At 57.3% G+C, this 26,987-nt stretch overlaps 3 protein-coding genes across 3 annotated transcripts; 1 reads left to right on the top strand and 2 right to left on the bottom strand.

The window, feature by feature from the left end:
- The first annotated feature begins 9,980 nt into the window (after window positions 1–9,980).
- Window positions 9,981–13,194, top strand: Rarres2 (retinoic acid receptor responder 2). The gene is made up of 6 exons (XM_048340449.1): window positions 9,981–10,075; window positions 10,855–11,070; window positions 11,229–11,333; window positions 12,620–12,715; window positions 12,820–12,946; window positions 13,102–13,194. Exons 2-5 carry the CDS (start codon window positions 10,876–10,878, stop codon window positions 12,925–12,927), a joined length of 504 nt encoding a protein of 167 aa, XP_048196406.1. The 5' UTR covers window positions 9,981–10,075; window positions 10,855–10,875; the 3' UTR covers window positions 12,928–12,946; window positions 13,102–13,194.
- Window positions 13,195–13,385: 191 nt separating this feature from the next.
- On the bottom strand, window positions 13,386–26,266 carry Lrrc61 (leucine rich repeat containing 61). The gene is made up of 3 exons (XM_048340448.1): window positions 26,165–26,266; window positions 22,927–23,020; window positions 13,386–14,547 (listed from the first exon to the last, which is right to left on the bottom strand). Exon 3 carries the CDS (start codon window positions 14,397–14,399, stop codon window positions 13,617–13,619), a length of 783 nt encoding a protein of 260 aa, XP_048196405.1. The 5' UTR covers window positions 14,400–14,547; window positions 22,927–23,020; window positions 26,165–26,266; the 3' UTR covers window positions 13,386–13,616.
- On the bottom strand, window positions 17,364–21,207 carry LOC125347279 (zinc finger BED domain-containing protein 6-like). Its single transcript, XM_048340423.1, has 2 exons — window positions 20,142–21,207; window positions 17,364–20,078 (listed from the first exon to the last, which is right to left on the bottom strand). The coding sequence occupies exons 1-2, from the start codon at window positions 20,981–20,983 to the stop codon at window positions 17,819–17,821; spliced, it is 3,102 nt and encodes a 1,033-aa protein (XP_048196380.1). The 5' UTR covers window positions 20,984–21,207; the 3' UTR covers window positions 17,364–17,818.
- Window positions 26,267–26,987: the final 721 nt, after the last annotated feature.

Genomic DNA, 26,987 nt, shown 5'->3' with positions numbered 1-26,987 from the left:
TTACGGAAGAATGGAGAACAGCTCCTCCTGTGCCCTGGGAAGCTATCCAGCTAGCAGGAAGTCTTTATTTTGTGTCAGACTAGAGGAAATACTCTTGGTTGCTCAATTTGCCTAGGGAGCAAGGGAGGCTCAGAGCCATTAAACCCTCCCCGGAGGCCACGCAGCCAAATAATGGCTGACTGGAACCCAAACAGATGGACAAAGTACATTGGTGGTCACCTCACGTCTCTGCTGCCATCAAACCTCCTATCCCCACTTACACAGTCAGGCATGCGCCCATCGCCAGTAAGGCAGGGCCAATACAAACTGAAAAATAAGAAAGGTAAGCATGTGGCGATCGGGATTCGAACTCAGGGCCGCGCATGGAATGGGCGGGCCCTCCACCGCTTGAGCCAGGCTCCCAAACCATTTGGCTTTAATTATTTCGTAAATAGGGCCTCCTAGTTTCCCACGGGTCAGCCTGGGCCACGACCTTCCTATTTTATTCCCCCCACACAGCGAGGATCACCGGCACGGGCCACGGTGCCCGGCTTTGTCGGTTGAGGTGGGACCACCATCACATTTTGCCCTGGCTGGCGCCGGCTTCAAACCGTAATTTGCTGAACCTCAGACTCCCGAGTAGCTGGAATTACAGGCGTGAGTCACAGTACCCCCCCAGAAGGATACATTTTTATTCTCCCTGGTACGAAAAGGGGGCCTCCTCCCCTCCCCCTGCCCTTACCCGCTTTGGTTCGAGCATTCATGAACTTCGCTTTGTCCACCTGAGATTCGTAAGTCGTCCTTCAAGCTCAGGAAGGCCTTTGGGGGGCGGGGGGGCAGGGGGGGGCCCGGGGGCCCGGGAGGCTGCGGCTTGTAGATGCGGTCGGTGGCCAAGGAGAGCGCAGAGGACTCCACAGGGCAGACAAAGACTGGGCAGAGTAATGACTCGGGCGGCTGCCTCCGTCCCCAGGCAAACTCAGGGGACCCACCAAGATCAGTGGGGCCTCCAGGGCCGGGGGGGGGGGAGGGGGGGCGGGCGTGGCTCCGTCTGACTTCTGCATTGCTGCTGCAGAATTCTGGACGCCAGGCAAACGCGTTCTGCTCGCGTGTGCGTGTCACGGGCGTCTTGCTGTGCAGCCCAGACCAACCCTCAAAATAAACGGCGCCCCTTCCTCAGCCTCCCCGGCGCGGAGGGGACGGGCCTGCATCCACGTGGCTGGCTGAAGAGAGCCGGGCGTCCATAATAAAGCATCGAAATTCAGTTCTCATCGCTTGGAAGGTTGGAAGTTCCAGGTCAGGGCACCCACGCCGGATGAACGAATATTCGCCTTGCTGCTCTGGGGAAAAAGCAATCATTTCTGTCAAACTAAGATGTCCCTGTCTCGCCAGCCACCCCTCTGAACTGCCATCTCCAGGCGCTGAGAGCCGCGTCTTCCCCTGTGACCGTCCTCCGGGTCGCGCGTCACCGGCCCGCCCCGTCCAGGGTGCGCATTGAAGAACACGGGCACGCTTTTCACCTGGCTTGTGACACGGTGACCCCTCTGTGCGACCCCTCGATAGCGTCGCCTGGTGATAAGATCGTAGCACTTACACAACGCACGCGCAAGAACAGGATCCTCCCCGAAGTGGGAACTTGGCACTGGCTTTATCAGCCATCGGCGGTTCTCCCTCCCAGCCAGCCGTGACAAGAAGAATGCACACCTTTCCCGGGCAAGGACAGCCTCCCCCCCCCGCCCCCCCCCCCCCCGCCTCCCCACCCCGCCCAGTGGGGGCCTTTCACCGCGGGTAGAGCGCGTCCTAACTTCCCTTTACCTCCTTACTCCGTACTCAGTTGTAAAGCAGGTGGGCTGCCATTTGCACTGCACCTGCAGCCCGCTTGCTGTTCGTGGTCTCTCTGATGGGTCCTCGGCGGTTGCCAGGGTCAGCTGGGACCCCAAACCTCCTAGTCACGCTCTTCAAGCGGCTGGACGAGCAGCGTGAGCTGCCTCGCTCCGCTGAGATAAGTCAGCTCCAGAATGTTTTTTTCTTTTTGTTTGGGCCTGGGCCGGCCTTAAACCAAGATTCTTCGGATCTCAGCTTCCCGCAGTTACGGGGGTGGGCCGGTGAGCCTCACTGTGACCCATCCTTTTACCAGGAACCCAGCCCCGAGATGACTAATAATAACCTCCGGCCCTCATGAAGGGCCTAGCCCCCCTTTCAAGGCCGCGCCTCTCCACCCTGGGGCTCCGGAGATGACGTTTCCCACACCCTGCTTTCTGGCTGTCACCCCCGGGGAAGGCTACACCTGTGTGACTCTCTTAGAGGACCATGAATTTCTCGTTGGCTTCGCAGTGTCTTTGTCGGCTGCCTGTGACGCACGTTTTATGCTGGCTTTCATACTTAACAAAAAAAAATGAAACTGGCGGGCTAGGAAGGCGGCGTAGTGGTAGAGCGCTTGCCCAGCATGCCTGAGGCCCTGGGTTCGATTCCTTAGTACTACATATACAAACAGTAAACAAAAATAAAGCTGTTAAGCCAGGCACCAGTGGCTCACACCTCTAATCCTAGCTATTCAGGAAGCTGAGATCTAAGGATTGCGTTTTGAAGCCAGTTCCCATTAACCACCAAAAAGCTGAACGTGGAGCTATGGCTCAAGTGGTAGCCAAGCGATAATGTGAATCCCAGTACCAGCATGGGGGGGGGGGGTGTTGGGATAATTCTTTTTCTCTCCTTTCTGAAGTGTTTTTCTGGATTAGAAGAAACTTTTGCTTTTAGTTATATTTCCCTAAATCTAATTTCCTCATGTCAAAATTCTTACATTTGTAAAATGTTTTTTTTTTTTTTTTGCTATCGAGGGTAACATTCCCAGAGTTAAGAGACTAAGGACTGGCCGTTTATGGGTCTGTTATTCAGCCCATTTCTACACTGTTGCTTCCTCGCTCACAACTCAGCTTTAGTGTTCTCTTTGGTGCTAGTTAGTGGTGGGTCTTGAACTCAGGGCCTCCAGCTCTTGCTTTGCCTTTTCACTCAAAGCTGGCACTCTGTTGCTTTAGCCACACCTCCACTTCTAGCTTTTGTTAATTGGAAATAAGAGTCTCTTAGATTTGTCTGCCTGACGTGGCCTCCAGCTGAGATTTTCAGACCTCAGGCTCTTGAGTAGCTGGGATTACAGGTATGAGGGTGTTTTTGTTTTGTTTTGTTTTTGTGCTAGTCCTGGGGCTTGAACTTAGGGCCTTGGCGCTGTCCTAGAGCTTCTTTTGCTCAAGGCTAGCCCTCTATCACTTTGAGCCACAGCTCTACTTCCAGCTTTTTGGGGGGTAGTTTGGTGGAGGTAAGAGTCTCACAACTTTTTCACCCAGGCTGGCTTCAAACCCTGATCCTCAGATCTCATCCCCCCTGAGTAGCTAGGATGACAGGTGTGCCCAGATGTTTTATTATTCTCTAGGACACCTGTGAACAGCATTCACCGTGTTTTGTTCCGCACCACAGAGCAGCCACGCCTAGACAGAGACAGAGATTCCGCCTGTCTCTCCCAGCACAGCCAGTGTGTGGAAAGGTGCTGCCCACAGGGGCTACTCCACAGGGCTGTCTGTGGACAAGCCAATGTGCCAACTGAGGGCCCAGCTCACGGTTCTGAACCTAAGTAGGTGGCACTGGATTGTCCAAGCAGCTGAGCGAGCTGGCTTTTACCAGGGGACCTCACGCTGTCTCTCTTGCTTTGTGAAGCAGGAGATGGGAGTCTAGGAGAATGTCGCCTTCTCACAATGCCTGGAATCATACCTGAGTGCAACTTGGGTCTGTAACGCCCGGAGGACGGGGCCACGGGGCCCCTACACATCGTCATGCTGCTCCAGTTGTTATTTTTAAATGAGGTCCTCAGACTTATTTAGAAACCTCCTTTGTGATCCTCTGGAGGTCAAATCCCCTATATTTTTACAGTCACACATCTCATTCTATTTCCAACTGGAATCCAGGTAGATCTTTTTCAACTTAATTCAAAGGGTGGATTTAGAAGCCAGCAGGCACCACCCCTTCTTGCTTCAGTCCCTACACGAGGCCAAGCTTGGTTTGGAAATGCAGTGGAATCCTATACAGAATCTCCGCGGCAGGTGCAGGGATGGCTTTGTTTCCTGGCGGTGGCGGGTGGCGGTGCTTGTGGATGGACAGATGGCCGTGCTGTTCACCAAGCGACTGAGGCCTCTACCGGTCGCTCCTCATTCCTGCTGTGACTCCCTCCCTGAAGTCGGGGTGGGGTGGGGTGGGGCGGGGGGGGGGGGCCGAGGGGCTAACCCAGCTTCACTCTGACCGCTCTGGTCTGCTTCCACGACCAGATCTGGGTCACACGTGCGCCTCCATGGCTCCGGGGGGAGCCGGGAAATCCCTGACCTCCTCCTTCGCGGTGCGCCTTCGTTTTCGTAGGGCGTGGGAAGAGGCTGTCCTCTCAGCGGACTGAGGATTTATTTGGGGGACATTTCAACTTGCCAAACAAGTGACATACTTAACAAGTACCTAGTAACCGTCCGTTAAGGTTACGTTCAACACACAATACACGAAAATTGATTTTAACTAAAATACCAAATTATTCTTATTCAAATGATACTGTACTACCATATAGGGTGTATTTTGTCATTTTTAAGACAAGTGGGGGAAAATTCATTGAATAGAATCTAAATTACTCTAGCCAAAGCGCCCCCTGCTGGCTGAGAAGCTCCTAGCAACACATATGAAACCAGTACAAGAAACTGGCCTGATTTGGGGTCAGGGTAGAATTAAGAGGGGTCAGGGTAGAATCGGGAGAAGTCCTTAGGGTTAAGTCACAGATCAGTGTAAGGGATGACAGGATACAAAAATAATTCCACGGCCTTGCCTGAAAAAACAGAAGAACTCCCCGTTTGAAGAGGGGGAGACCCAATTCCTGTTCATCACCTCCATCTATCTGGTGGGCTCTGGGGTCTAAGGAGGCTCTGCACCCCAGGCTCAGCGGGGTGCCTGCATTCAGACCACCTCATTTTAGAAAAACAGTTCTCCGAAAGCTGACATGCGTTATGTACCTTCTTGTAATGGTGCAAGCTTCTCTCAGTCGCGGTTGAGTTTTCTCCAAGGAGTGAATGCAGGTCTTAAACCATTAATCCACTTCATTCTCATTTCCCATCGCATAAAAAAGAATAGGCTGGGATGTAGCTTGCTGGTAGAGCGTCTACCTAGCGTGCTACAGGGCCTGAGCTCCATCCCCACACTACAAAAGCCAGATATTAAAATCGGCATAGGGACATTTCTTTTTCATATATCCTTTGGCACTGTCTGTCTCTCTCCTTCCTTCCTTCGTTTCTCTTTCCTATTTGTTTTACTGTTTTCACAAATAAATAACCGAATCTAGATAATTACTCTTAACAAGATCTCCTACTAGAAAAAAGACCTCCTTTACTGTCTTCTGGTGCATTGTTATCCATCCTAGTGTTTTGTTTTTTTCCACCACAAAATGCCTGCATTGTGTCACACAGACAAAAGGCTTACTGTCTGACTTTTCTAATAATCAAGTTGACTCTATGGCACCGAGTCTTAGGGAAGGACTCTCCTGTGGAGGGGTAGATGTGGGGGTAGGGGGATGGGGGGATGTTTTCTAGGGCTGCCATAACAAACTACCATAAACTGGTGGTTTAAAAGTCAGAAATACAGGGCTGGGAATGTGGCTTAGCGGTAGAGCGCTTGCCTAGCATGCGTGAAGCCCTGGGTTCGACTCCTCGGTGCCACATAACACAGAAAAGGCTGGAAGTGGTGCTGTGTCTCAAGTCTCACAGTTCTAGAGGGGAGAAGTCACAGACTGAGATGGGGGTGAGGCCTCTGTCCTGGCTTCTAGAAGCTCGTCTTCGAAGTTCCTGCGTCATCACAAGGTCCTCCTGTGTCTGTCTGTCTTCTCCCACCCATAGAAGGACACCAGTCCTGCTGGATTAGACTCACCCCAAATGAGCTTTCTTCACCCTGATTGACTCTTCAAAGATCCTAGCTCCAAGTATTAGCACGTGCTCAGGCATCGGGCTTGGGCTTTGTCTTAGTCTATTGTACATAGACTGAGTCATTGCCAAGGCTGTTTGGCAGAAACCGCTCTAGAGGAGAGAAAGGCCTAGTCCTGGCCGCACCTGGTAGGGAATTCTTGCCGCTACCCACAGCTATTAACCAGCCTTTCCTCTCTGCCAGTCTGGATGCCGGTCTAAATATTCCTTACTTAGGGATGAGACTAACCTTTAGTGTATCTTCTTCTTTTTTTTTTTTCCTATAGTGGGTGTTGGGGGCTGGGGATATGGCCTAGTGGCAAGAGTGCTTGCCTCCTACAGTGGGTGTTGTTTTAATTTTAGATTCTTTGTCTTTGAACGTTGGAATTCAACTATTTTTCTCCCAGTTTGGTATTTGTCTTTTGAATTTTTATACTGATTGCTTTCTATACAATCATGTAATCAAACTCATCAATATTTTTTAAAATGCCTTTAGGGTTTTGTGCTATACTTCCACCTAATGAATACCACATTTGTTAGACTTCTGCCATTAGACATTATTCACTAGGTAAGCCTTTTAGGCTGTCATCCGGTGTGCTTATTTCGTTTATCTGGAATGGAGTATCGTGTAAAAAGGGAAGGAAGGATAGGAGCCCCCCCTCTCCAAGTAGCCTAAGCTTTTCCACTTTGCTAAGGACTGCATGTCACCGGGCAGAAAGGTTTGACTTGTTTTTTTGTGAGAACTCTTCCGAAGACAAGCAGAAGAACCCAGCTTGCACCCTGTTTGGACAGTATATTCCTCGAAAGGACTATGCAAGCTGATGTTGCCTTGGCAAAAACACGGACGAACTAACCGCCGCAGCAGCTTCCTGCAACAGAGAGCTGGACAAACACTACAAAGCGCAGCTGGCCATTCCTTTCTGTGGGGGGCCCTGTGTGTGTGGGGGGGGTTGCGGGTGTGGGTATAGGCCCTCCTGTTTTGGTTATCGTCAAGGTAGGATCTGGCTGTGTAGGACTGGGCAGGCCTGGCCTTTCACCCTCCTAACAGTGGGTCCCTACATTGCCAGGGACGACAGCAAACACGGCCCCAGGCTACAGTGCTGGAGTCACCACACCCAGGCTCGGCGGAGCTGGAGTCTCCGGAAGCTAGCCTCAAGCTGAGACCCTCCATTTGTTGGATAATACATTTTTTTCCCTAAAGACTTGAAATGCAGCCTTGATATTACATTTCCTTACACATTTAGATGTGTGTGTGTGTGTGTGTGTGTGTGTGTGTGTGTGTGTGTGAACTGGTAGTAGAACTTGAACTCAGAGCCTGGGTGCTGTCATACAGCTTTTTGACTGAGGTCTAGCACGCTACCACTTGAGCCAGACCTCTACTTGTGGCTTTATGGTAGTTAATTGGAGGTAAGAATTTCATAGACTTTTCTGCCTGGGTTAATTCTGACACACAGCATTTTGAAGTGGCTATTTTTAGACATTCTGAAATTTCATCTAGTTCCTCTTTGATGCAGGAATTATGTGAACGAGGCATTTTGCTTTCTTTATGGTCAAGTGGGAGAAAAAAGCTGTCTTACTATTGATCATTAATGATGATCATTAATATTTCAGCAGAAATATACAAGAATTATATGCTTTGATTAAAAGTGGAGTTTCCAGGAGTCAGGGGTAGAAAATCATGGTTCCAGTCCAGCATGAACTGGAATTAGCAAGGCCCTGTATTCAAAACAAGCTGGAGGGAAAGAATCCAATGAGACAAAGCCACCAGATTCTGAGCAGGGAGGGAGTGGAGGGAAGGAGAAACTACAAGAGGCCCCAGGAACTTAGAGAGAAGCAATCACGGCAGAAGAAAAGCAAGACGTTTGGAGCCAGTGTCTGGCTCCCCCAGGCGGGGACACGGACAGCAACAGGGGGTGAAATACAATGGTCGAAGGGACGGCCAAACTTAGTTTCTGGGAAAACAGACAAACCACAAGCCTTCCTGCCAGTGCGGGGACTTGAGAGGTGGGACTAATCTGCCAAGCGAAGCTGGACGGTGGAAACAGCCATCCTGAGTCCCCTGTATCCAGCGTGAGTAAGAACTGCCATCTGTTTTCCAGACCCTATCGGAAAATTAGTCTACAAACAAATGGGGTGCAGCTCTAGTGCGGGCCTGCCCTGCAAACAGGAGCTGAATCCAAGCCTCGGGACTTAGCATTGCAATGTCACCCCTGTCCAGTCCTTCCCGAGACCCCTAGAGAGGCCTGCTGTCAGCCCACTAGGTGCGGGCCGTCCTGCTCTCGGGAGAGAGCCTCACAAGTCCACTTCCAGAGAGAGCCAGGAGACCAGGTGCGAAGATAGACGAGCAAAAGGAAGACACTTCCCAGATGGCAAAGAGAAAAGGAGGCAAGAGAGAGAGAAGAAAGGGAAAAAGAAAATAGGGAAAGAAAAGAGAGAAGGAAGGAAGGAAGGAAGGAAGAGGGAGGGAGGGAGGGAGGAAGGAAGGAAGGAAGGAAGAGTGAGGGAGGGTGGGAGGGAGGGAGGAAGGAAGGAAGGAAGAAAGAGGGAGGGAGGGAGGGAGGGAGGGTGGAAGGAAGGAAGGAAAAGCAAGCAGGCAGACGCCAGGAAGGAGGAACCACAGGCAAGAGCAGTCTTGTGAAATGGGAGTCCGACTGCGGTTCTTGCTGCTTGTTCTCCATTCCGCCGCTTCCTGCATCCCTACCCGCGTCTTCTCCTCATTCCTCTGTGAGCAACGTGAGCCCCGTCCCAGTGCGCCCTCCCTCCCCCGCTCGCCCTCCCTCCCCTGCTCTCGCTGCTAGGATCACCCCCGGCCTTCCTACACCTCTGAACACGCATGGCCTCCCTCCTGCCCCTCCCCACAGGGTGACACCCTGCCCTGTCACCACGTCATCCTCTCTCGGGCCCTGTCATCACGGGGCTGCCAGTCCTCCCCCCCCCCCCGGGCCTCCAGCGCTGCTCCCCCAACCCCCTCCCCGCTCTGGTCTGCACCCTTGCTCGAAAGACTTCATTTTCCTCATGACCCCCCCCTCCCCGTGCAACACCTCCCTGGCAAGGCCTCGCAACAGCACCCCTGCCCGCCAGCCCCCCACATTGTCCCCCCCCCCCCCGCTTCTGATCCCAGGGAATTCGCGTGATACTGCTTTTCCCAGGGCCGCGGCCCGTCTTTGGTGTGCGCGTCCCAGCCACGTTCGTCTCCCGCGTGAACAACTGCAATCCAGACCGATGGAAAGACGGTCCCTTCCCAGCGGAGGGGGAGCAGGGAGGTCGGGAACCCCATCGGGAACCCCCCGCAGCCCCTCGGCCCGGGGCTTACGGTCCTTGCAGGGGAGGCGCGCGTTCGGAGCCCCGGGGTGGCTGTTACGGAACCGCAGTCCCATCCATGGCTCGGCCCATGGGCAGAACTTTCCACTTGCCTTACGGATTCCACCGGGCCCCATTCCGCCCCTCCCGCAGGCTCCGCGTGTCCCCAAGGGAGACCCCGAGTGTACCCCTGGCAGGGCGGGCTGGGAGTGCTGAGAAAGGCCAGGTGGACCCCGGATGTCGCCTGAGAGCACTGTCAGCCCTGGAGGTGGGGGAGAGGGGAGCCTTGCTTCTCAGCCTGCTTTAGGGGGTGTGAGGTGGGGTGCCCAGTGGTCTGAGACAAATGTCCTGGCATTAAAGTCTCCGGTGCCGGGACCCCCCATTAACTGGGGAAAGCCCGAGGCGAGGTAGTCTCGAGAGGCCCCTGGGGGGACACAGGATCCTGGGGCAGGGGGCCAGGCCCCGGCCCCGGGGAAGAGGCTCAGTCAGCCGGAGGGAGGCAGGCGAGCCCTACGGTCAAGGCGATCGGCCCGCGCTGGTCAGGGCCAGGGTCAGGGTCAGGGTCAGAGTCAGGGTCCAGGTCGGGGCCTGGCCAGGAGGAGGGCGGGGGGTGAGGCCCCGAGGGAAGGTGTGGGAGGACATGAGCTGGCCCAGTCCTGAGTGGGGAGGAGCCCGCATGCCTGGAGGGGACCCAGGAGGCCAGGAGGTGGGGTTTGGGGAGGTGGGGTTTGGGGCTGCAGGGTGAAGAGCTGCGGGAAGAGGCTGACAGCTTCCCGGCAGGCGGCAGCGGCGGCAGCAGCAGGTTAGGGAGCCCGAGGCAGGCCGAGGTGAGCAGGGGACGCACCGGGAGGCGGCCGGACCGCAGAGGGGGGCCAGGCAGCCGTCCCCAAGGCCACAGGCGGGGTACCCCACTTGGGGCTTCCTGGTCCTTAGACCACCTGTGGGGGCAGGGGTCTCCAGGAGGGCTCCCCCCACCCCAAGTCCTGCATCAAGGGGGACGGGAGGGGAGGAGAGCCCAGGAGAGGCACAGGAGGGAAGATCTGCCTGAAGCTGGGAAGCCCAGGGCCGGGCATGGCAGAGCCCTCCCTTGCTGGAGACGGGGGTGGGGAGGCGAGCGATCGCCCGGCCCGCCGTCGGGGAGAGGGCCGGCTCTGCCCTCCCCACCAGCCCAGGGCTCTCACACTTGTTTACACACTCCCAAAATATCCAGCGTCCACGCCGTCTCCCCGCCGCTCCAGTCCTGGCCTCTCCCTGGCTTTTGGCAGCGCCTAACGTAAGGGGAGGGCCAGGGAGTCTGGGAACCGGGGAGATTCCAGGCTAGAGATGGGGGGGCGGAGGCCAGGAGGGATTGGGGGGATAAGGGGGGGGGGGGGAACGGGAAAGACTGGGCTGGAAAAGAGGCTGAAGGGCAGCCACAGCCACAGGCCGGCTTCCCGGGCTGTGGGCAGGGAACTGGCCTGAACCCGGCTGGAAGGCTGGAAGGGGCCGGGTGGTCACCCAGGGCCACTTCCCTGGTTTCTCCACCTCCGCCTCGGCGGGCTTGGTCCCCAGAAGCCGTGCGGAGGGGGGAGGGGGCCCGGCAGCTGAGGACACGCGCTCTCTGCAGGACAGAGCGACGGGAAAAGCCATGTGGCCACTGCTGGTCGCACTGGCGCTGTGGCCGGGCACGGGCCGGGCCCAGCTCCCGGAGCCGCAGCTCTCGGAGGCCCCGCTCTCGGAGCCGCAGCGCCGGAGCCTGCAGGTGGCCCTGGAGGAGTTCCACAAGCATCCGCTGGTGCACTGGGCCTTCCGGAAGACCAGCATCCACAGCATCGTGGACGTGGTGAGCCAGGCCGCGGGCCGGGAAAGCCTCAGCCCGCCACCGCCAGGGCTGGGCTGCTTCACAGTGGGGCGTGCGTGCGTGTGTGTGCGTGCGTGTGCGTGCGTGCCAGGAATGTCACATCCAACCAACCTGGCCCCGGCCTGCTTGTCTGTCCACAGCCCTTCCCAGCTGGCACCTTTGTGAAAATGGAATTCAACATCCAGCAGACCAACTGCCGCAGGAAGGAGTGGAAGGAGGCCCGCTGCCAAGTCCTGCCCAAGGGGGTGAGGAGGGGGTGCTGGGGAAGCCCGCGGCCCGGTCCCGGCCCCGCTCTCAGGCCACAGCTCACGCACGAAAGAGGTTCCTGGTATGGGGTTCACCCTAAACCCACACCAGGCCGGCAGGGTCATAGCCAGCTGCCACCTTTGGGGTAAAGCTGCTCTTGGCAGGTGGGGTGACCCCCAGGTTGGGGATGAAGCCCTTGGGGTTCCAGCGCCCGCTCTGTGACCACCAGCTTTGTGGGTTCTAGTATGGCAGTTCATACTTGTAATCCCCACAACTGGGAGACTGAGGACGATCACCAATTCTATGCCAGCAAGAGCTACATCCACACATCCATACACACACCCATCCATACACATACACGTACACACCCATACACACACCCATCCATACACATACACGTACACACCCATACACACATACACGTATACACCCATACACACACCATACATACACACATGTACACACCCATACACACACGTATACACCCATACACACATACCCATACATACACACATGTACACACCCATACACACATACACATATACACCCATACACACACCCATCCATACACATACATGTACACACCCATACACACACGTATACACCCATCCATACACACATGTATACACCCATACACACACGTATACACCCATACACACACCATACATACACACATGTACACACCCATACACACACGTATACACCCATACACACATACCCATACATACACACACGTATACACCCATACACACACACGTATACACCCATACACACACACCCATCCATACACATACATGTACACACCCATACACACATACACGTATACACCCATACACACACACCCACACATACACACATGTACACACCCATACACACATACACGTATACACCCATCCATACACACATGTATACACCCATACACACATACACGTATACACCCATCCATACACACATGTATACACCATACATACCCATACATACACACCCGTACATACACACACATACATAGATACACACCCATCCATCCATACACATACATACATACATGTATACACACATACCCATACATACACACACACCCATCCACACACGCACACCCATCCACACACACACACACACAGCAGTTCTACCTTGAAAACAATGCGCGTTGTGTGCGCCCTAGGGTGGGGTGCGCGCGCAGCCAGCTGCCCCAGCCACTCGGGAGCCTGCTAGGGGACCGTGCGCCCCCAGCACCCCACCCCCCACCCCTTTGCTGTGCTCTCCCCTGCCTCGCTGCCCTCTCCAGAAGAAGCGGACGTGCCTGGCCTGCATCAAGCTGGCTCCTGAGAACCGTGTTCTGGGACGGATGGTCCACTGCCCTCTGCAGCCGCAAGGGCATCAGGTGGGGAGGGACCGGCAGGTGGGGGGTCTGCAGGGGAGGTGGAGGAAGCTTGGGGGGGGGAGCCCCGCTGTGGGCGTTGTGCTAATGGCTGATGGCGCTGACAGGAGATGCAGAGGCACCACTGCAGCAAGGTGGAACGGGCTGGTGAGGACCCCAACAGCTCCTTCCTCCCGGGGCAATTCGCCTTCCTCAAGTCCGGGCCTTCCACATGAGCCCCGGAGCCTGCAGTAGGTAGGCCGGCGGGGCGGGGGCAGCCCCTGGGGCGGAGGCGGGCGGGCAGGGGGGCGGGGAAGGGGTGGGTGGAGGCTAGACCAGAGCTAGGACCAGAACAGCCTCCAGCATATTCAAACCTGGCTCTCCTTTCTCCCCCAGAATTGTACCCCCAGGACAGCGGCGTGCTGGACCGGATGGAAGGCCCCGCCCTCCCACATGGAAGGTTCCAGCTCCTTCTGGTCTAATAAACCTGCTCTCAGCACTTACCTACCTGCTGTCCTGCGTGGCTCTGCTTTCTGTAGCTCAGCCTACTCAAGGCCGGTGGAGAGGGGGAGGGCGGGGGGAGGGGGCGGGGGGTGGGGAGGGCACGCAAGCCCCTTCCTGCTGGATCCCCCGGAAGCAGAAACGGGGTGAGTGGAGCCCGAGTGACAGGCAGCGATGCACAAAGCCATTTAATAAGAGCAGGTGAGAAGCAAGCTGGCCACGGAGCGGCTGCGAATCGGGGTTCGGCTGCACCCCCACCTGCATGGAGCAGGAGGCAGCGTCCTCGAGGGGTGGCAAAGAGGGCTGCAGTCAGGACGGGGCGAGGTGAGCGGCGAGTGTGCGGGGCTGGCCCGGCACCGGCGAGGAGCGCCGGGGGGTGGGGTGGGGGGGCCCCCCCCCCCCCCGGGCCTGGCGCGCACTGCACTCAGAAGACAAAGGAGGCGGCGGCGCCCGCGGGGCTGAGGGTCTGCTGGGCGCGGGCCAGGCGGTCGCTGGCCTGGCGGTCCAGCTCGAGGCAGTCCTGCAGCGTGTCCCGGAACTGCCGGCAGGCCTCCTCCAGGATGGAGCTGCTCCGGGTGGGCCGGCTGTCCCAGTAGCCGGGCTCCACCCAGGGCTGGGCCTCCGCGGCTCGGGGGCGCGGGCCGGAGCTGGGGCGCAGGGAGCGGTCCAGGTCTCGGCACAGCTGGTAAAGCTCACTGCCGCGCCCGCTCACGCGCTCCCCGTCGATGACCCGCAGGCCGGGCAGCAGCTCCCGGACCGCGGCGCCGTAGGAGGGGCTGGCACACAGCGGGTTGCTGAGCCGCGCCAGCGGGTCCTGGAGCCGCAGGTGCTGGAGGCCCGGGAGCCCCGCCAGACACTGCAGCTGGCCCGGCGCGGCCAGCAGGTTGCCTGCCGCGTTGAGACTCTGCAGGCTCTCGCAGGACGCCAGCGGCTCCAGGCCCGTCAGCCGGTTGTTGGAGACGTTGAGCACGGCCAGCTGGCGCAAGGAGGCCAGAGGCCCCAGCTGGGTGAGGGCGTTGCCCGACAGGTCCAGCCACTCGAGGGCCAGGCACTCCCCCAGGCAGCCCAGGTCCGCCAGCCCCAAGTCTCGCAGCTTCAGCAACAGAATGGACTCCAGGGCGAATTCGCCCGTGCGCGACTTCAGCAGCTGGGGTGTGATGCGCGGGCCCTCGGCCTCTCCCGGCTTCTCCCGGGGAGGCTCCATCATTCGGGGAGTGACCGGCGGCCTGGGCCCTGGCGCTGCCGCCACAGGAACCTGGGGCCCAGTAGCGATCAGATGGCTGCTCCTCCTTCACCTCTCCTCGGCCCAGGGCTGGGAGGCCCGGTTCTGATGCCCTGTCCGGGGCTCAAGGACCCTAGGGAGAGACAAACAGTCAAGAAGGCCCTCCGGGGTATTTCTTGTGTTCTGTGCAGCAGGAAGGACCCAGCAGCCTTTGTCCCGAGGTGCAGTCACCAACCACACAGGCCTGGGCGCAGATCCCAGTGACCCCAGGATAAGAGAAGTGGCCACATTAACATGAGATTGAGATCCTCCATAGCCTGTTCTGTCAAATCAGGACCATGGGCAGAAATCTGGTTATTTTCAGGGGTGCAGCCAGCTCCCATGCCACCCAGGCCCACCCTTGGCCACCACAAACACGGCTTTTGGGCAGTGTGAGCTGGCCACCCAGCAGGAGAACGAGCGCCCTGTGCCAGACAGCACGGTGCTGACAGCAACTACGCCATCACTGCCCCAAGACCAAGCTGGAAACGCTGGCGAGTCAAATCGGCTGTCTGGGCAGTGCAGGGACAGGGAAGCGATCCCGGAAACGGAAGGGCACCCATGGCTGCAGGAGGTCCGCGGGGCACTGGGGGAGGGGCGCTGGTGATGCCGTCCACACAGGGTGGGTCAAGGTCCAAGCAAAGAGGAAAACAAGAGTGGACCTATGCTCCAAGTGCAGCTTCCCAAACCTGCAGACTTTGGCCAGGTCCAGCCTCAGGACTTGCCAGTGCCACTTGCAGGAGCTCTGGGTTTAGAGTCAACATCAGTTCTTAGCCCACCAGCAAGGAAAAGTAGGCCCAGTGCAGCCCATCAGCCCCCTCCTACCCTTCTAGCAAGGAGTTGGCGGGCTGGAGATGGAGCTCACACACCTCCCTAAGACCCGTGAGATGCTCACCCCTCTCCCTGCTCACCCCTCTCCCGGGTCCTCCTAGCCTGCAACACTCCAGTGCATTGTTTTATTGACACCTTGTATCTTTTGCAAAGGGGCTGGCAGTTCCTCTTGGGTGCGTGGACCCCCTCAATGCAAGCACGACCTAGAGTGTGAGCAGGGAGGCGGGAATCCAATCAGCTACTGGGGGGCACCAGGCGCTGTAAATGTTCTAGAAGCGCTAAGAGCCACGGACCCAATCTAATCAGGGCAGAGTGGCAAAGAGGAGTCCAGAGCTGGAGATGTAGCTAGGTGAGAAGCCCACTGGCAGGAATGACGTGACAGAACAAGGATAGGGGATGAGGGTGTAGTGCAGTGGCATGGTAGCTGCCCAGCGTTCTTAGCGCTGGGGCGGGGGGGGGGGGGACACGTGGAAGGGGCAAGCATCTAGTTCCACAGCACTGGGCGTGACTGACATTAGAACTGGGAGGCCCGATCTCCAGTCTCAGAGCGGATATTTAGGCCTCTCATCAGCAGGATCCACGTTCCAGCGTCCCACAGTGAATGTGGCGCGGTTGTCCGAGTGAGCCTGGGCGGACCCCTGGTGACGGAAACTTGCTAAGCCAAGGCCCAAAGCCTGGGTGCCGTCTGGACAGCCCCAGAGGGAGAGGAGGCCAAAGCTGACCCGGCAGGGCTGAGGGGTGAATGCCGCGTTCCCAAGGGAAATGGTGTCACAGGGAGGGCGGGGGAGAGGGCAGGCAGGGCACCATCCCAGGGGTCCTGGTCACACATTCTCACCAGGTCAAGGCTCCAAGGACAATTTCCAGAAGAGGACACCACATGCACCCTCCATCGCCCACTCCATCTGCGCTGCCCTGTCTGGCCCTCGGAGACGCACAGGCCGGCTGGGCAGGACACTTGGGTTTGGGGGGCTGGCTGCCAAACCCCGATCTCATGGCAACTTAAGGTATGTCAAGTCCATGGAACTGTCTCCCCTTCCCGGCTCAGGGTTCTAGAAGGGAGCTGAGGACTGCAGGCAGGAGGTCCAGGTGCAGCCCCCCCGTCCCCGGACGACCCTCACCTTCTATGAGGAACTTGAAAGCATCTCCTGGGGGCTGGGAATATGGCCTAGTGGCAAGAGTGTTTGACTCGTATACATGTAGCCCTGGGTTCGATTCCCCAGCACCACATATATAGAAAATGGCCAGAAGTGGCGCTGTGGCTCAAGTGGCAGAGTGCTAGCCTTGAGCAAAAAGAAGCCAGGGACAGTGCTCAGGCCCAGAGTCCAAGCCCCAGCACTGGCAAAAAAAACACACACAAAAAAACCCAGAAAGCATCTCCTTCCCATCCTCCATTCACAACCTGCTCCCAGTGACGCGGGGAGCTCCAAGCACTGTGCACATTCAAGTAATACCTCTCGCCATTGAATACATTTACAAACTGTTGCTTACAAAATGTCAGTTTATTAAGATTGCCTTCTAAACAGTCACAGGGTATGATCTCAGCTGAAGGACTAAGGACAGACTGTCTGAGTGACAGGATCAGCTACTTTGTCCTTCCTTATATTCTCATTAATTTCCAAGTTTTATACTATTAGAGTAGAAAAACAGCAGGTCCGAATCCTGGACAGTGGGTTTCCAGGGCTGCCAGTCCAGGGAGAGGACGGCTTTGAGCGTGCACCCTGTACCTACCTCCCAGTCCACCTTGCTCAGGGACCAGGCCTCCTCGGGGCTGCACCCCACACTCCCAGCCCCACTCCTTCCTGGATCCCAGCAGATTCACATTCAGGTCTTCAACACAATCCCACAGGAATCTGGGGCCACTACACCCTTCCTTCTGTCTTTCAAGTAAGGAAGGGATCTCCCCTACAAAAGTAGCCAGGAGGCGGGGAGGGCAAGGGGAGAGGTAACTGGCCGCGGAGTACACCCAGCCACTCAGTGGCAAGAGTCGTGTTCCAGCTCTTGGGCTCCCTAGTCGTTTTCATTCATCAAGGTTGCTCCTGGCCACACTAGGATTCCCAAGACTGTGTGTGCACACATCCCTCCCGAGACGGCTACTGGAGCCAGGGTTTCTGCAGCAGCTCATGCGTGCTCTTGGGGCTAAACCAACACCACTTCAACAGCAAGCCTTCTCCATCCCAGGCTGCATCCGCGTGTCCACCCGTGTAAGCGGTATTCAAGGCCCTGAATGCCTGTAATATTTCAACACAGTGCTGTGATTTATAAAACCACATGCTTGAACCCACTGCATACTGACAGATACAAATGGATCTATGAAAGGGCATGGAAAATGACCTCACTCAAAAATGAGTGTAGCAATCTATCAAGAACCATTCTCCCCAAAGAGGTGAGAGACTAAGCAGCAGGACACAGCTCTCTGCTCCTCTTCCCCATCTGCTGAGGGTCTGGAAGGTTCTGAGGGTGGCAGACCGGGTGCTCCTGCAAGCTCTGAGGTATTTGCGTGCACATTTGAGTGCCCATGAGGCCATGCGGCTAGGCTATAGGGTCTGCTCCCCCTCTGCAAGGTCAGGGCTGGAAATGAGGGGTGGGGGAGTGTAGTGGGGGAAGCTCTCCAGGTTGGCCTTCAGGAAGAGGAGGTGCTCGACAGTCTCCACCTGGAGAGGCGGGTTGGCTTCTGCGATGGTGGGGCTGTTGAGGGCGGCCAGGACCCTTTCCGAGAAGGCCCCCGTGGGCGGGCAGGACAGGTAGACGGTGGCCAGGCGGGCCAGCGCGGGCCAGGCCTCGCGCTTCTTCTCCCAGTAGGCCAGCGGGTCCTGCTGGGCCCCGATGGTCTCGTTCTCCCGCAGGTACTTCCGGACGATGACACTAGCCAGGTGGTTCTCGGTGGGGAGGGAGGCCCCGTTCCTCTCAGAAGCCAACAGCCCCACGCTTTCCAGCTGCTCCAGCAGGCTCTTCTCCTTCTGGACCAGCAGGAAAGGGCTGGGGTCACCAGCTCCCTGCACGGGCTCTCTGTGGCCTCTCCCTCTCGCACCAAGGCTCCTGGCTATTCTGCCCCCACGGGTGCCCCTGGGATTCGTCAGTCTGCTGAAGGCAGGCAGGGGACCCTCAGAGACCATAATCTCCTTCACCTTGTACACGAGGACCTGCTTCCAGTGGTCGATGTCCGCCCCGGCGGGCAGGATGGCCTCCACCTTGCCCTTGAAGCGGGGATCCAGCAGGGTGGCCAGCACAAACTCCTCCCGATGGAAGAGCTCGTCGAGCTGGCGGTCTGTGGAGAGCTGCAGGGCCAGGCCCTCCGCCAGCCGCAGGGCCACAGCCGCCTCCCCACCGCCCTGCTGCGTGAAGTGCCTGCGAACCTGCTCCAGGAAGATGTGGAGGTAGCGCAGCTGCGGCAGCACCTGGCTCAAGGAGGCCTGCGCCGCACTGGCCTCACACAGCACCATCTGGAAGGGCTGCAGGAGCTTCACCAGACTGTCCGTCAGGCTCCAAAACATGGCAGACAGGGTGGTGCTGGCTTTGCCCGACTGCTGCTTCTCTGCGTACGCCTGCAGGGCCTGCTTCTGCTCCGTGACCCACTCCATCAGCTGGTACGCCGAGACCCAGTGGTCCGAGAGCTCCTCAAAGGGCCGCTGGGATGGGAGGCTGAATTGTTCCTGGAGCTGGGCAAGGAGCCGCCGCGCCTCGGGGGAGCCCTGGAAATGGCTGAAGATGGCCCTGGCTGTTCCCAGGATGATCTGCACACTATTATGGTGACACAGAAAGTTGTTCACCAGGGAGTCAAGGCAGTGGGCGAAACAAGGGATGTGGCTGTAACCCTCGGCCCTGACCAGGTGCTCCAGGCTGGGCCGGCCGCCGGACACCAGGAAGCCAGCCCTCAAAGCGCCGCGGCCCAGCCACAGGCGGATCTGCTCCAGCAGCTCCCGCTGCCGCTCCTCGCCGACGCGCTCCCCGGTCAGGCCCCGGGCCCACAGCACGGCCTGCCTCCTCTGGCCCCCCGATGGCCCAGGCCCGTTGGGTGACCAGGCCGACACCCAGTGGGCAGCGATGGCCACGTAGGTGACCGCTGAGTCGTGGGCTGACATGAAGAAGGTGAAGTGAACGTGGCCGCCCTCGGCCCACTGCATCTCCCGAAGCAGCTGCTCTCCCACGGCTTCGCGGAGCAGGGGCAGAGCCTTGGTGGAGAAGAAGCCTGGAGAGGGCAGGCGGTAGCCAGGGTCCACCTGCGCCAGGAACCTCTTGAAGGGCTGAGAGAAAACGAAGGAGAACGGCAGGGCCAGGCTACAGAGCAGCTCTGTGATGCTGTGGTTCCAGGCTGGGGTGCAGGGCCCAGGCTGGGAGCCACCTGGGGTGTCTTTGACTGCGTCAGGGGAAGCAGGCGAGGGTGATGGGGCTGGGAGTGGAGGCGGCCGCTCAGGGTCACCTGCAGCAGGTTCCTTGTCGCTGCCTTCTGAAGACGCCATGTCTGAGTGCTTCCTGGAAGCACATAGGGGGGACCCGATGGGCAAGGCCCTCAGCTGGGCCTGCTCCAGCCCTCTCGCCCCCGCGCCTGGCCTTCTTTCCCACTCCAGTCCATGCTTACTGGCCAAGTGGCGGACCAGGCCTGAGACGCGGGACCACCCCATAGTTCTGCCCCGCTTGACACCGCTATGACACAGGACGCAGAGGATACGGCAGGCTTTCTTCAGGTCAATGGTGAAGAACTGTCTGATGTCTAGGTTGGGCTTGGGATCCATGGTGTGCGGAAGGCCTGGGGGATGTGGGGTAGAATCTAAGCCCTGAGTTCCTGCTTGGGTGCCTGCTTTTACAGCTCTGACGTGCTTCTCCACGCAGGGAGACTCCTGGGGGCTCAGCCGGGACGCCGCCTTCTCCCTCCTGCCAGGGAGCAAGTGCTTTTTCTTCAATTTCCTGAGGGGCTGTAGGTCTGTGACTAGATGGTTCGTGAGGGTGTCAGCTTGCCTCGTCTCCTCTTGCTCCCCGGACTGGCTCACCTCTAACCTGTCCGATCTGTCCCTCCTAACCACCTGGGGGGCCTGGGGAACAGGCTGGCCCTTGGCTGAGGGGGATGGGGCACAGCCAAGGGTGATCTTTCCTGCCCTCTCTCCTTCTCTCCATCCACAGGCCTCCAGCCTGGGCATGGTTCTCGCAGGGTACTCCTGCCTAGGCACCAGTTTGTGGCCATGGGTTCCAGAGTCTCCTTTCGACTTACTCTGCCCAGGGCTGTTTGGACACTTTATACAGGAGGTGCCAGGGTAAAGACCAGGCCTGCTCAGAGAGTGGGATTTTCTCTTTCTACTGCGAGCAGGCAAGTCAAGGGTACTTTCTGCCTGTTTCTCCAAGGAAACTTGGTTCAGGCCAGGAAAAGAGATCAATGTCTCCCTAAGCCGGGGGTAGGGGCTGCTCCTCTGCAGGGTTAAGTCCTTTTCGTGCTTCTTTTGAGAGCCAAAGGGTCTAATTTTCCTCTTGTGGAAACCATCAGCCTTTTCCTCTAAGTCCACAAGCTCAAGTTTGACCCCAATATCTGGCAGGCCCTCCCCGCCAGCCTGACCAAGCCGACAAGGAGTGTTGGTAGCTTTGGTGTTGCTGTCAGAATAGGGACAAGCTGGAGTGGCAGGGGAGTTGGCATGCACAAAGAGCTCCTGCCCAACTGGTTCTGAGGGTGGCTGTTTCTTGGGGGTCTTTTGGACTTTCTCCACTTCCAACATGCTTGGAAACTTGGGGGAATGAGAAGACGGACCTGGGCTGCAAGGCAAGATGAAAAGAACAGCTCTCAGTCACTTAACTCTGGGCCCTGAGGGGAAAGGCCAGACAGGAGAAAATGGGAGAAGCAGTAAGGCTGAGCAAGGTGGGGAGAGGCCAGCCCCAGGACCAAAGTCCCCAGGCGACCACCTCCTTGGTGAGGGGCGACTGGCGCTCCTCCAGCACCCCTACAGCCTTCAGCCACACTTCTGCACGTTAGTGGATTCTGGGTCCTTCTTCTTCACCACACGGTCTGATTTCTGACTTTCTTCTTTCAGTGTTTGAAAATAAAAAAGAGGGCAGCGTCTGTGTTCACTCACAACCCGCACAAGTACAGCCACACCGAGGGCACAGAGGACCCCGTTCAGGGAGAAGATGGCTCTCCCTAGTAAGAAGCCTCACAAGTTCCTGGGGTCACAGACAGTCTTTCTGGCTTGGGTGTCAGCTAGGAGGAGGAGGAGGAGCTCTCGGTCACTGTGTCCTGAGCACTAGAAAGGCATCCTACAGTGAAATGTGGCTCAGTATCGGTACGGCAGCCTATGCTGTACTAAGCCAGAAGTTTTGCTCATTCCTTCTGGAACGCCCTGTATAAAAGCCAGTCTCCCGTGGACAACCTATTTTGGGACAGCGTCCCAACATCAATGACGTTAAGCCCCTTTCATGTTCCTTTCTCTGTCACAGACAAATCTCCACTTTCTTAACTAATTAGAAGGCTGGGATCTGACGATCACAGTTCAAAGTCAACCTGGGCAGAAAAATCCATCAGACTCTTATCTCCAAATAAGTTGAAAAAGCTGGAAATGGAGCTGTGGTTCAAGTAGTACAGTGTAAGACCTGAGCACAAAAAGCTAAGGGACAGAGCCCAGGCCCCGAGTCCAAGCCCTAGTACCAGAACAAAACAACAACAACAGCCTTCCTCCTCTGTGGCTCTTACAAAGGCCCCCCATGCCTGCCTTGCCACTAACTCAATGGGCTTCTCTCTGACACCCTCAGAAGCCCCAGGCTGCGTCCCTGCTTCAGCACGTTCCTTCTCTCAGCCCCAGAGCACACTTTCTGGGTTTGCCTCCCACCTCTGGCCCCTGCTTGGTCTCTTTTCTGGCCCCCTCTAGCTCTGGGAATCCCTGAGTGATGTTCCCTGAGCTGCCTCCATGGGCCCTCTAACCGCACTGTACAATGTCCAGGCTGCTTGCCATTCCACTCACTGTCAGTTCTCTCCCAGGCTCATAACTCTTCAGTCAGCCTTCCTCACCTCCCTTTCCTGCATTCAACTTAACCTTGGCAAATCAAGACACCCACGCACTCAGATGCGCTAACATCAACCCTAGATACGATCCTCAACCCCTTCCCCCTCATTCGCTTCTCTAGTCAACTGGTCAAGTGCAGGGCTACGCAGTAAAGACACACAGGAACAGGGAAGAAAATGAAAAGGAATCAAGAGCTCAATGAGCCAAGATGTATATCCTGGGGATGGAGGAGACCCAGAGGGAGATGATGTCCTAACCCTTCCAGGAATACCAGGACGTGGCATCTCTTCAGAGCAACATGAGATAAAATTATACTGGGAAATTAAGACCAAGTGCCTGAAAATACCCCTCCCCTCCCTTCTTTCTTTTCTTTTTTGTACAGGTACTGTGGCTCAAACCGTGGGCCTGGTGCTCTTGCTCAGCTTGCTTACTCATGGTTGGCACGCTACCAATCAAGGCACATAAACAGCATCTCAGGGGGCTAAGAGGAAGCAGCTTGGAACCTAATAGCTCAGAACTCAGCCAGCCACCAAGACATCAAATGAATGACACGGTGCCACATGAGGTGACAGAGTAGAAGAGCGGGAGAAAGCAGAATCAAATGTAAGACACTGTCCTCGACTTAGAAGAACTGCTCCCAAATGTCAGACCTGGAGGGGACTTACCTCCGCTCTTATTTTGTGACTGAAGAGAATGCAAGCAAGACTGTCGGTCCAAGCTTCCAGGAGCAGTAGCCTCCCGGTACCACAGGTTGTATCACTAGCAATGAAGACACAGGACAAGGAATTAAAGACATGGTACAGAAGATGGCATCAATGGTAGTACAGAAAACCTGTCTGTCGGAGCTGAAGCCGGAGCACACCCCAGGATCTTTATCTGACGACATACTCACTAATCTCAGGCACCAACCCCATCGTGTTCTTCAACTGCCTAGCCCCAGCAGGCTCTAAACTCCGCAGACACACTGGACGCACTCGCTGTGTAACATGGGTCCATACAACACCTCCTCTAGGCCAGTGCTGTGCCCTCAGGATGCAATGTAGGAAAGAACCGTCTGGTTGATACTTAGGGCTCAGCCTGAGGAGCTGAGATGTAGCTTGGTGGTAGATTTCTTGCCTAGCAAGCACAGGCTGGGGTTCAAACTTCTGCACCAGGGAAAAACAACTTGGAATTGATGAATAAGCTGTGGCAAAGGGAGGCTTCCCATAGGCGGCTTCACTTGACTTAGAGACAGACTGAGCCTCCTACGATGGCAAGGCTGGATTTTATCTTATAAGGAGTTGTCTGCCTTGCTTCAGGATCGTTAGTTCCTGACAGCCCCATTGGGTAGATCTTGGATATGAGTCATTGGTACAATAGTAATGTCACCCCACTCTTTCCCAAGGGAGAACATTGGGACAGTGGGCTGATACTGTTAGGAGCATACTTAAATCTAAATGAATCTAACATGGATATCTTAAAAAGAAAATCACCAACAAGTCTTTGGTGCGGCATATCACCACAGGTAGCACACACAGAGGACTGCAAGCACACGCCAGTCTTTAAGTCTTTCTAGGCCGAGGAGCCCTGGTGCAGAGCCTGTGGTCCTATGAGAAGCAGGCTGGAAAGCATCCCAGTCAAGATGGCCAGAAGAACCACTTGGAAGGAAGCAAGAGGTGAGGGATGGAGCAGACCAAGATGGTGGAGGAGGCCACTGAAGAGCCATCCAAGGGTACAATATACTGAGCTGGGATGTGGAAGAAGGGTAAAGCAATTTCCTGGTGATCCTATTATCCTTCGCAGGTCTGTCTGGATATACTGAGCTTGAGGTTCTTTAGGAATAAGTCTTCAGGCATGCTTCTACAGAGTGGAGGGTAGATACCCAGGAAATGCTACAAATGAGAGAACAGAGGATGAACAGATGTCAAAGATGACAGAGAAGCCAAGGGGAGAAACACAGAAAAACTAAAGAAGAAACTAATTTTCTTTGGGGAAGCCACGGCTAGAGAAACCAAGAGAAGAGACTTTTCAGAAGAGTGGTTAACAGAGTTAGTGGTGACTTTGGTGGGTGAGGATGACGGCACCTGGGCAGTAAGTGGGGAGAAGGGAGAGCTGCACACAGTATCTGTGGGGAAAGGATCCCGGACTCCTCTAGGCACCAGAATCTGAGGGTGCACAAGGCCCTTATAGATAAACCAAGCACACCCTCCCTTACACATTGTCACGTGTATGATATCTCTATAATATCTAAATGTCTATATTGTCTAGTACAATGTAAATATCTTGTGAATTAGTTATTACATTGCAGTGTTTAGGAACAAGAAAAAAACGCCTGTACAAGTTTGAGTCAGGGGCTGGGGATATAGCCTAGTGGCAAGAGTGCCTGCCTCGGATACACGAGGCCCTAGGTTCGATTCCCTAGCACCACATATACAGAAAACGACCAGAAGCGGCGCTGTGGCTCAAGTGGCAGAGTGCTAGCCTTGAGCGGGAAGAAGCCAGGGACAGTGCTCAGGCCCTGAGTCCAAGGCCCACGACTGGCCAAAAAAAAAAAGTTTGAGTCAGTTCCCTGCCCTCTGAAAATCGGATTCTCCTCTTGATAGAATCTCTGGTGGAGAGAGGGAAAGAAAAGCTTGGATGTGTCTCTAAGCAGATCAGGTACGTGCTACAGGAGGAAGAGAGGTAAGGTGGCAAATGTCTGGGGGCACTGGTGATGGGAGGGCGTAGCCTCAGAGTCAGTTAGACATCTTAAGTTTTTCCTTCTCCCCTCTTTGTTTTGTGCCAAGGCCTGAGCACCATCCTTTACCCTTTTCACTCAAAGTTTGGTACTCTATCACTTGAGCTACAGCTCCACTTCTGGCTTTTTTGTTTTGTTTTGTTTTTGGCCAGTCCTGGGGCTTGAACTCAGGGCCTGAGCACTGTCCCTGGCTTCTTTTTGCTCAAGGCTAGCACTCTGCCACCTGAGCCACAGCGCCACTTCTGGCCATTTTCTATATATGTGGTGCTGGGGAACCGAACCCAGGACTTCATGTATACGAGGCGAGTGCTCTACCACTAGGCCATATTCCCAGCCCACTTCTGGCTTTTTTGAAGGTAAGTCTCAGAGACTTTTCTGCTGGGGCTGGATTGGAACCATGATCCTCAGATCTCAGCATCTAGGAACCCAGGCATGAGCCACGGGCACCCGGCTTTATTACCTTTTTTTCTTACAGAGAAGGATGGGTCTGGTAGCAGGCAAGTCCTGAACCTGGGCTGGGCAGTTTACGGCTGATGCAAGAATTCTAAATGAAAGGGCGAGTGACCTTCTAATGTCGATCACGACTTTCCTTTGATCGCCTTGCCAGTCTTTCCTACTAGCGTGCTTGGAAGGAAAGCCCTTCTCCCGTTATGTCCCACCTCGGACATTAAATAACCGCACCAGGCCTTTGCCCCGGGTCCCCGTCGCCCGGTCCCCCTCCTGCACGGGGAAGGGCGAGGTGGCTACCCCTCTCTCTCTCTCACCCCGGCTTCATTCTGCCTCGCACCGTGCACACCCCCCGATGGGCCCTGCGGCAAGCGCGTCAGCCCGAGGCCCGGCTCCGGGCCGGGCGGTCCGGGTGGGGGTTCACTGAAGGCCGAGCCCGCGCGCCCCGGCCCCGGCGCCGCCACTGAAGGCCGAGCCCGCGCGCCCCGGCCCCGGCGCCGCCACTGAAGGCCGAGCCCGCGCGCCCCGGCCCCGGCGCCGCCACTGAAGGCCGAGCCCGCGCGCCCCGGCCCCGGCGGTACCGGCTCGGATCGAGCTCCCCGCACACAGCCCGCCCGGGGAGACTGCGGCCTCACCGGTGCTCGGGGCGCTGGGAAGAAGGCCAGCGGACCGGGGCCGGCCAGGGCGGGCCGCCACCCGGGTCCCGCGTCGGCCGGCGGGCACCGTAACGCGCGGCTTACCCGAGGCCACGTGGGGGGCGTGGGGTGGGGCCGGGCACCCTCCAAGACCCCACGCGAAGCTCCACGGGTCGCGAACCGCCCCGAGGTAACCAACCGCCGCCGCCGCCGCCGCCGCCCGGGTCCGCGAGCCGCGGGCTGCGCCCTCCCCCCCCCGCCCCGCCCCTGGAAGCGCCGACGGGCTGGCAGAGGAGGGGGGGTCTGCACGGCGCGCTGGGTGCAGTGCCTGGCGGAGGCCTGCAACCCCCCCCCCGTCCTCACAGGTTGGTACGTTCCTCCGGGCCCGGCGGGCCCGGCGCGCAGGCGCGGACAGGCGCAGCCCGGAGACACGGGGGGGGCAGGGTCTCCACGGCGCGCTGGGTGCAGTGCCCGGCGGAGGCACACACACACGCACACACACACACACACACACACACACATCCCACAGCCGCAGCCCGGGGCGGGGGTCAGGGTCTCCACGCCGCCGGGTGCTGTGTCCGGCGGAGGCCTGCACCCCCCCCCCGTCCCCACAGGTTGGTACGTTCCTCCAGCGCGCAGGCGCGGACAGGCGCAGCCCGGGGCGGGCGAGCGGGGAGGGACGCCCTGCCTGCTGGGCAAGTCGCGGCCGCTCTGCGCTGTTCCCTGCTCCAGGCCGGCGCCCCACCACCTGAGCCACAGCTCCACGCCCGGCCGCTGTGGTGCTCCGTTGGAGATCGGAGGTCCCCGGACCTTCCCGCCCGGCCCGGCTCTGAACGAACTGCGAGCGAGGCCCAGATCTCAGCCTCCCGAGCCGCCGGGGTTACGGGCGCGCCCCGGGCACCGTGCTCACTGCAGGCCCGGGCCCGAG

This window comes from Perognathus longimembris, chromosome 2 (genome assembly GCF_023159225.1).
Source record: "Perognathus longimembris pacificus isolate PPM17 chromosome 2, ASM2315922v1, whole genome shotgun sequence".
Lineage (NCBI taxonomy): Eukaryota > Metazoa > Chordata > Mammalia > Rodentia > Heteromyidae > Perognathus > Perognathus longimembris.
The sequence above is the reverse complement of the archived record's forward strand: the minus strand, read 5'-3'. Positions and strand labels throughout refer to the sequence as shown.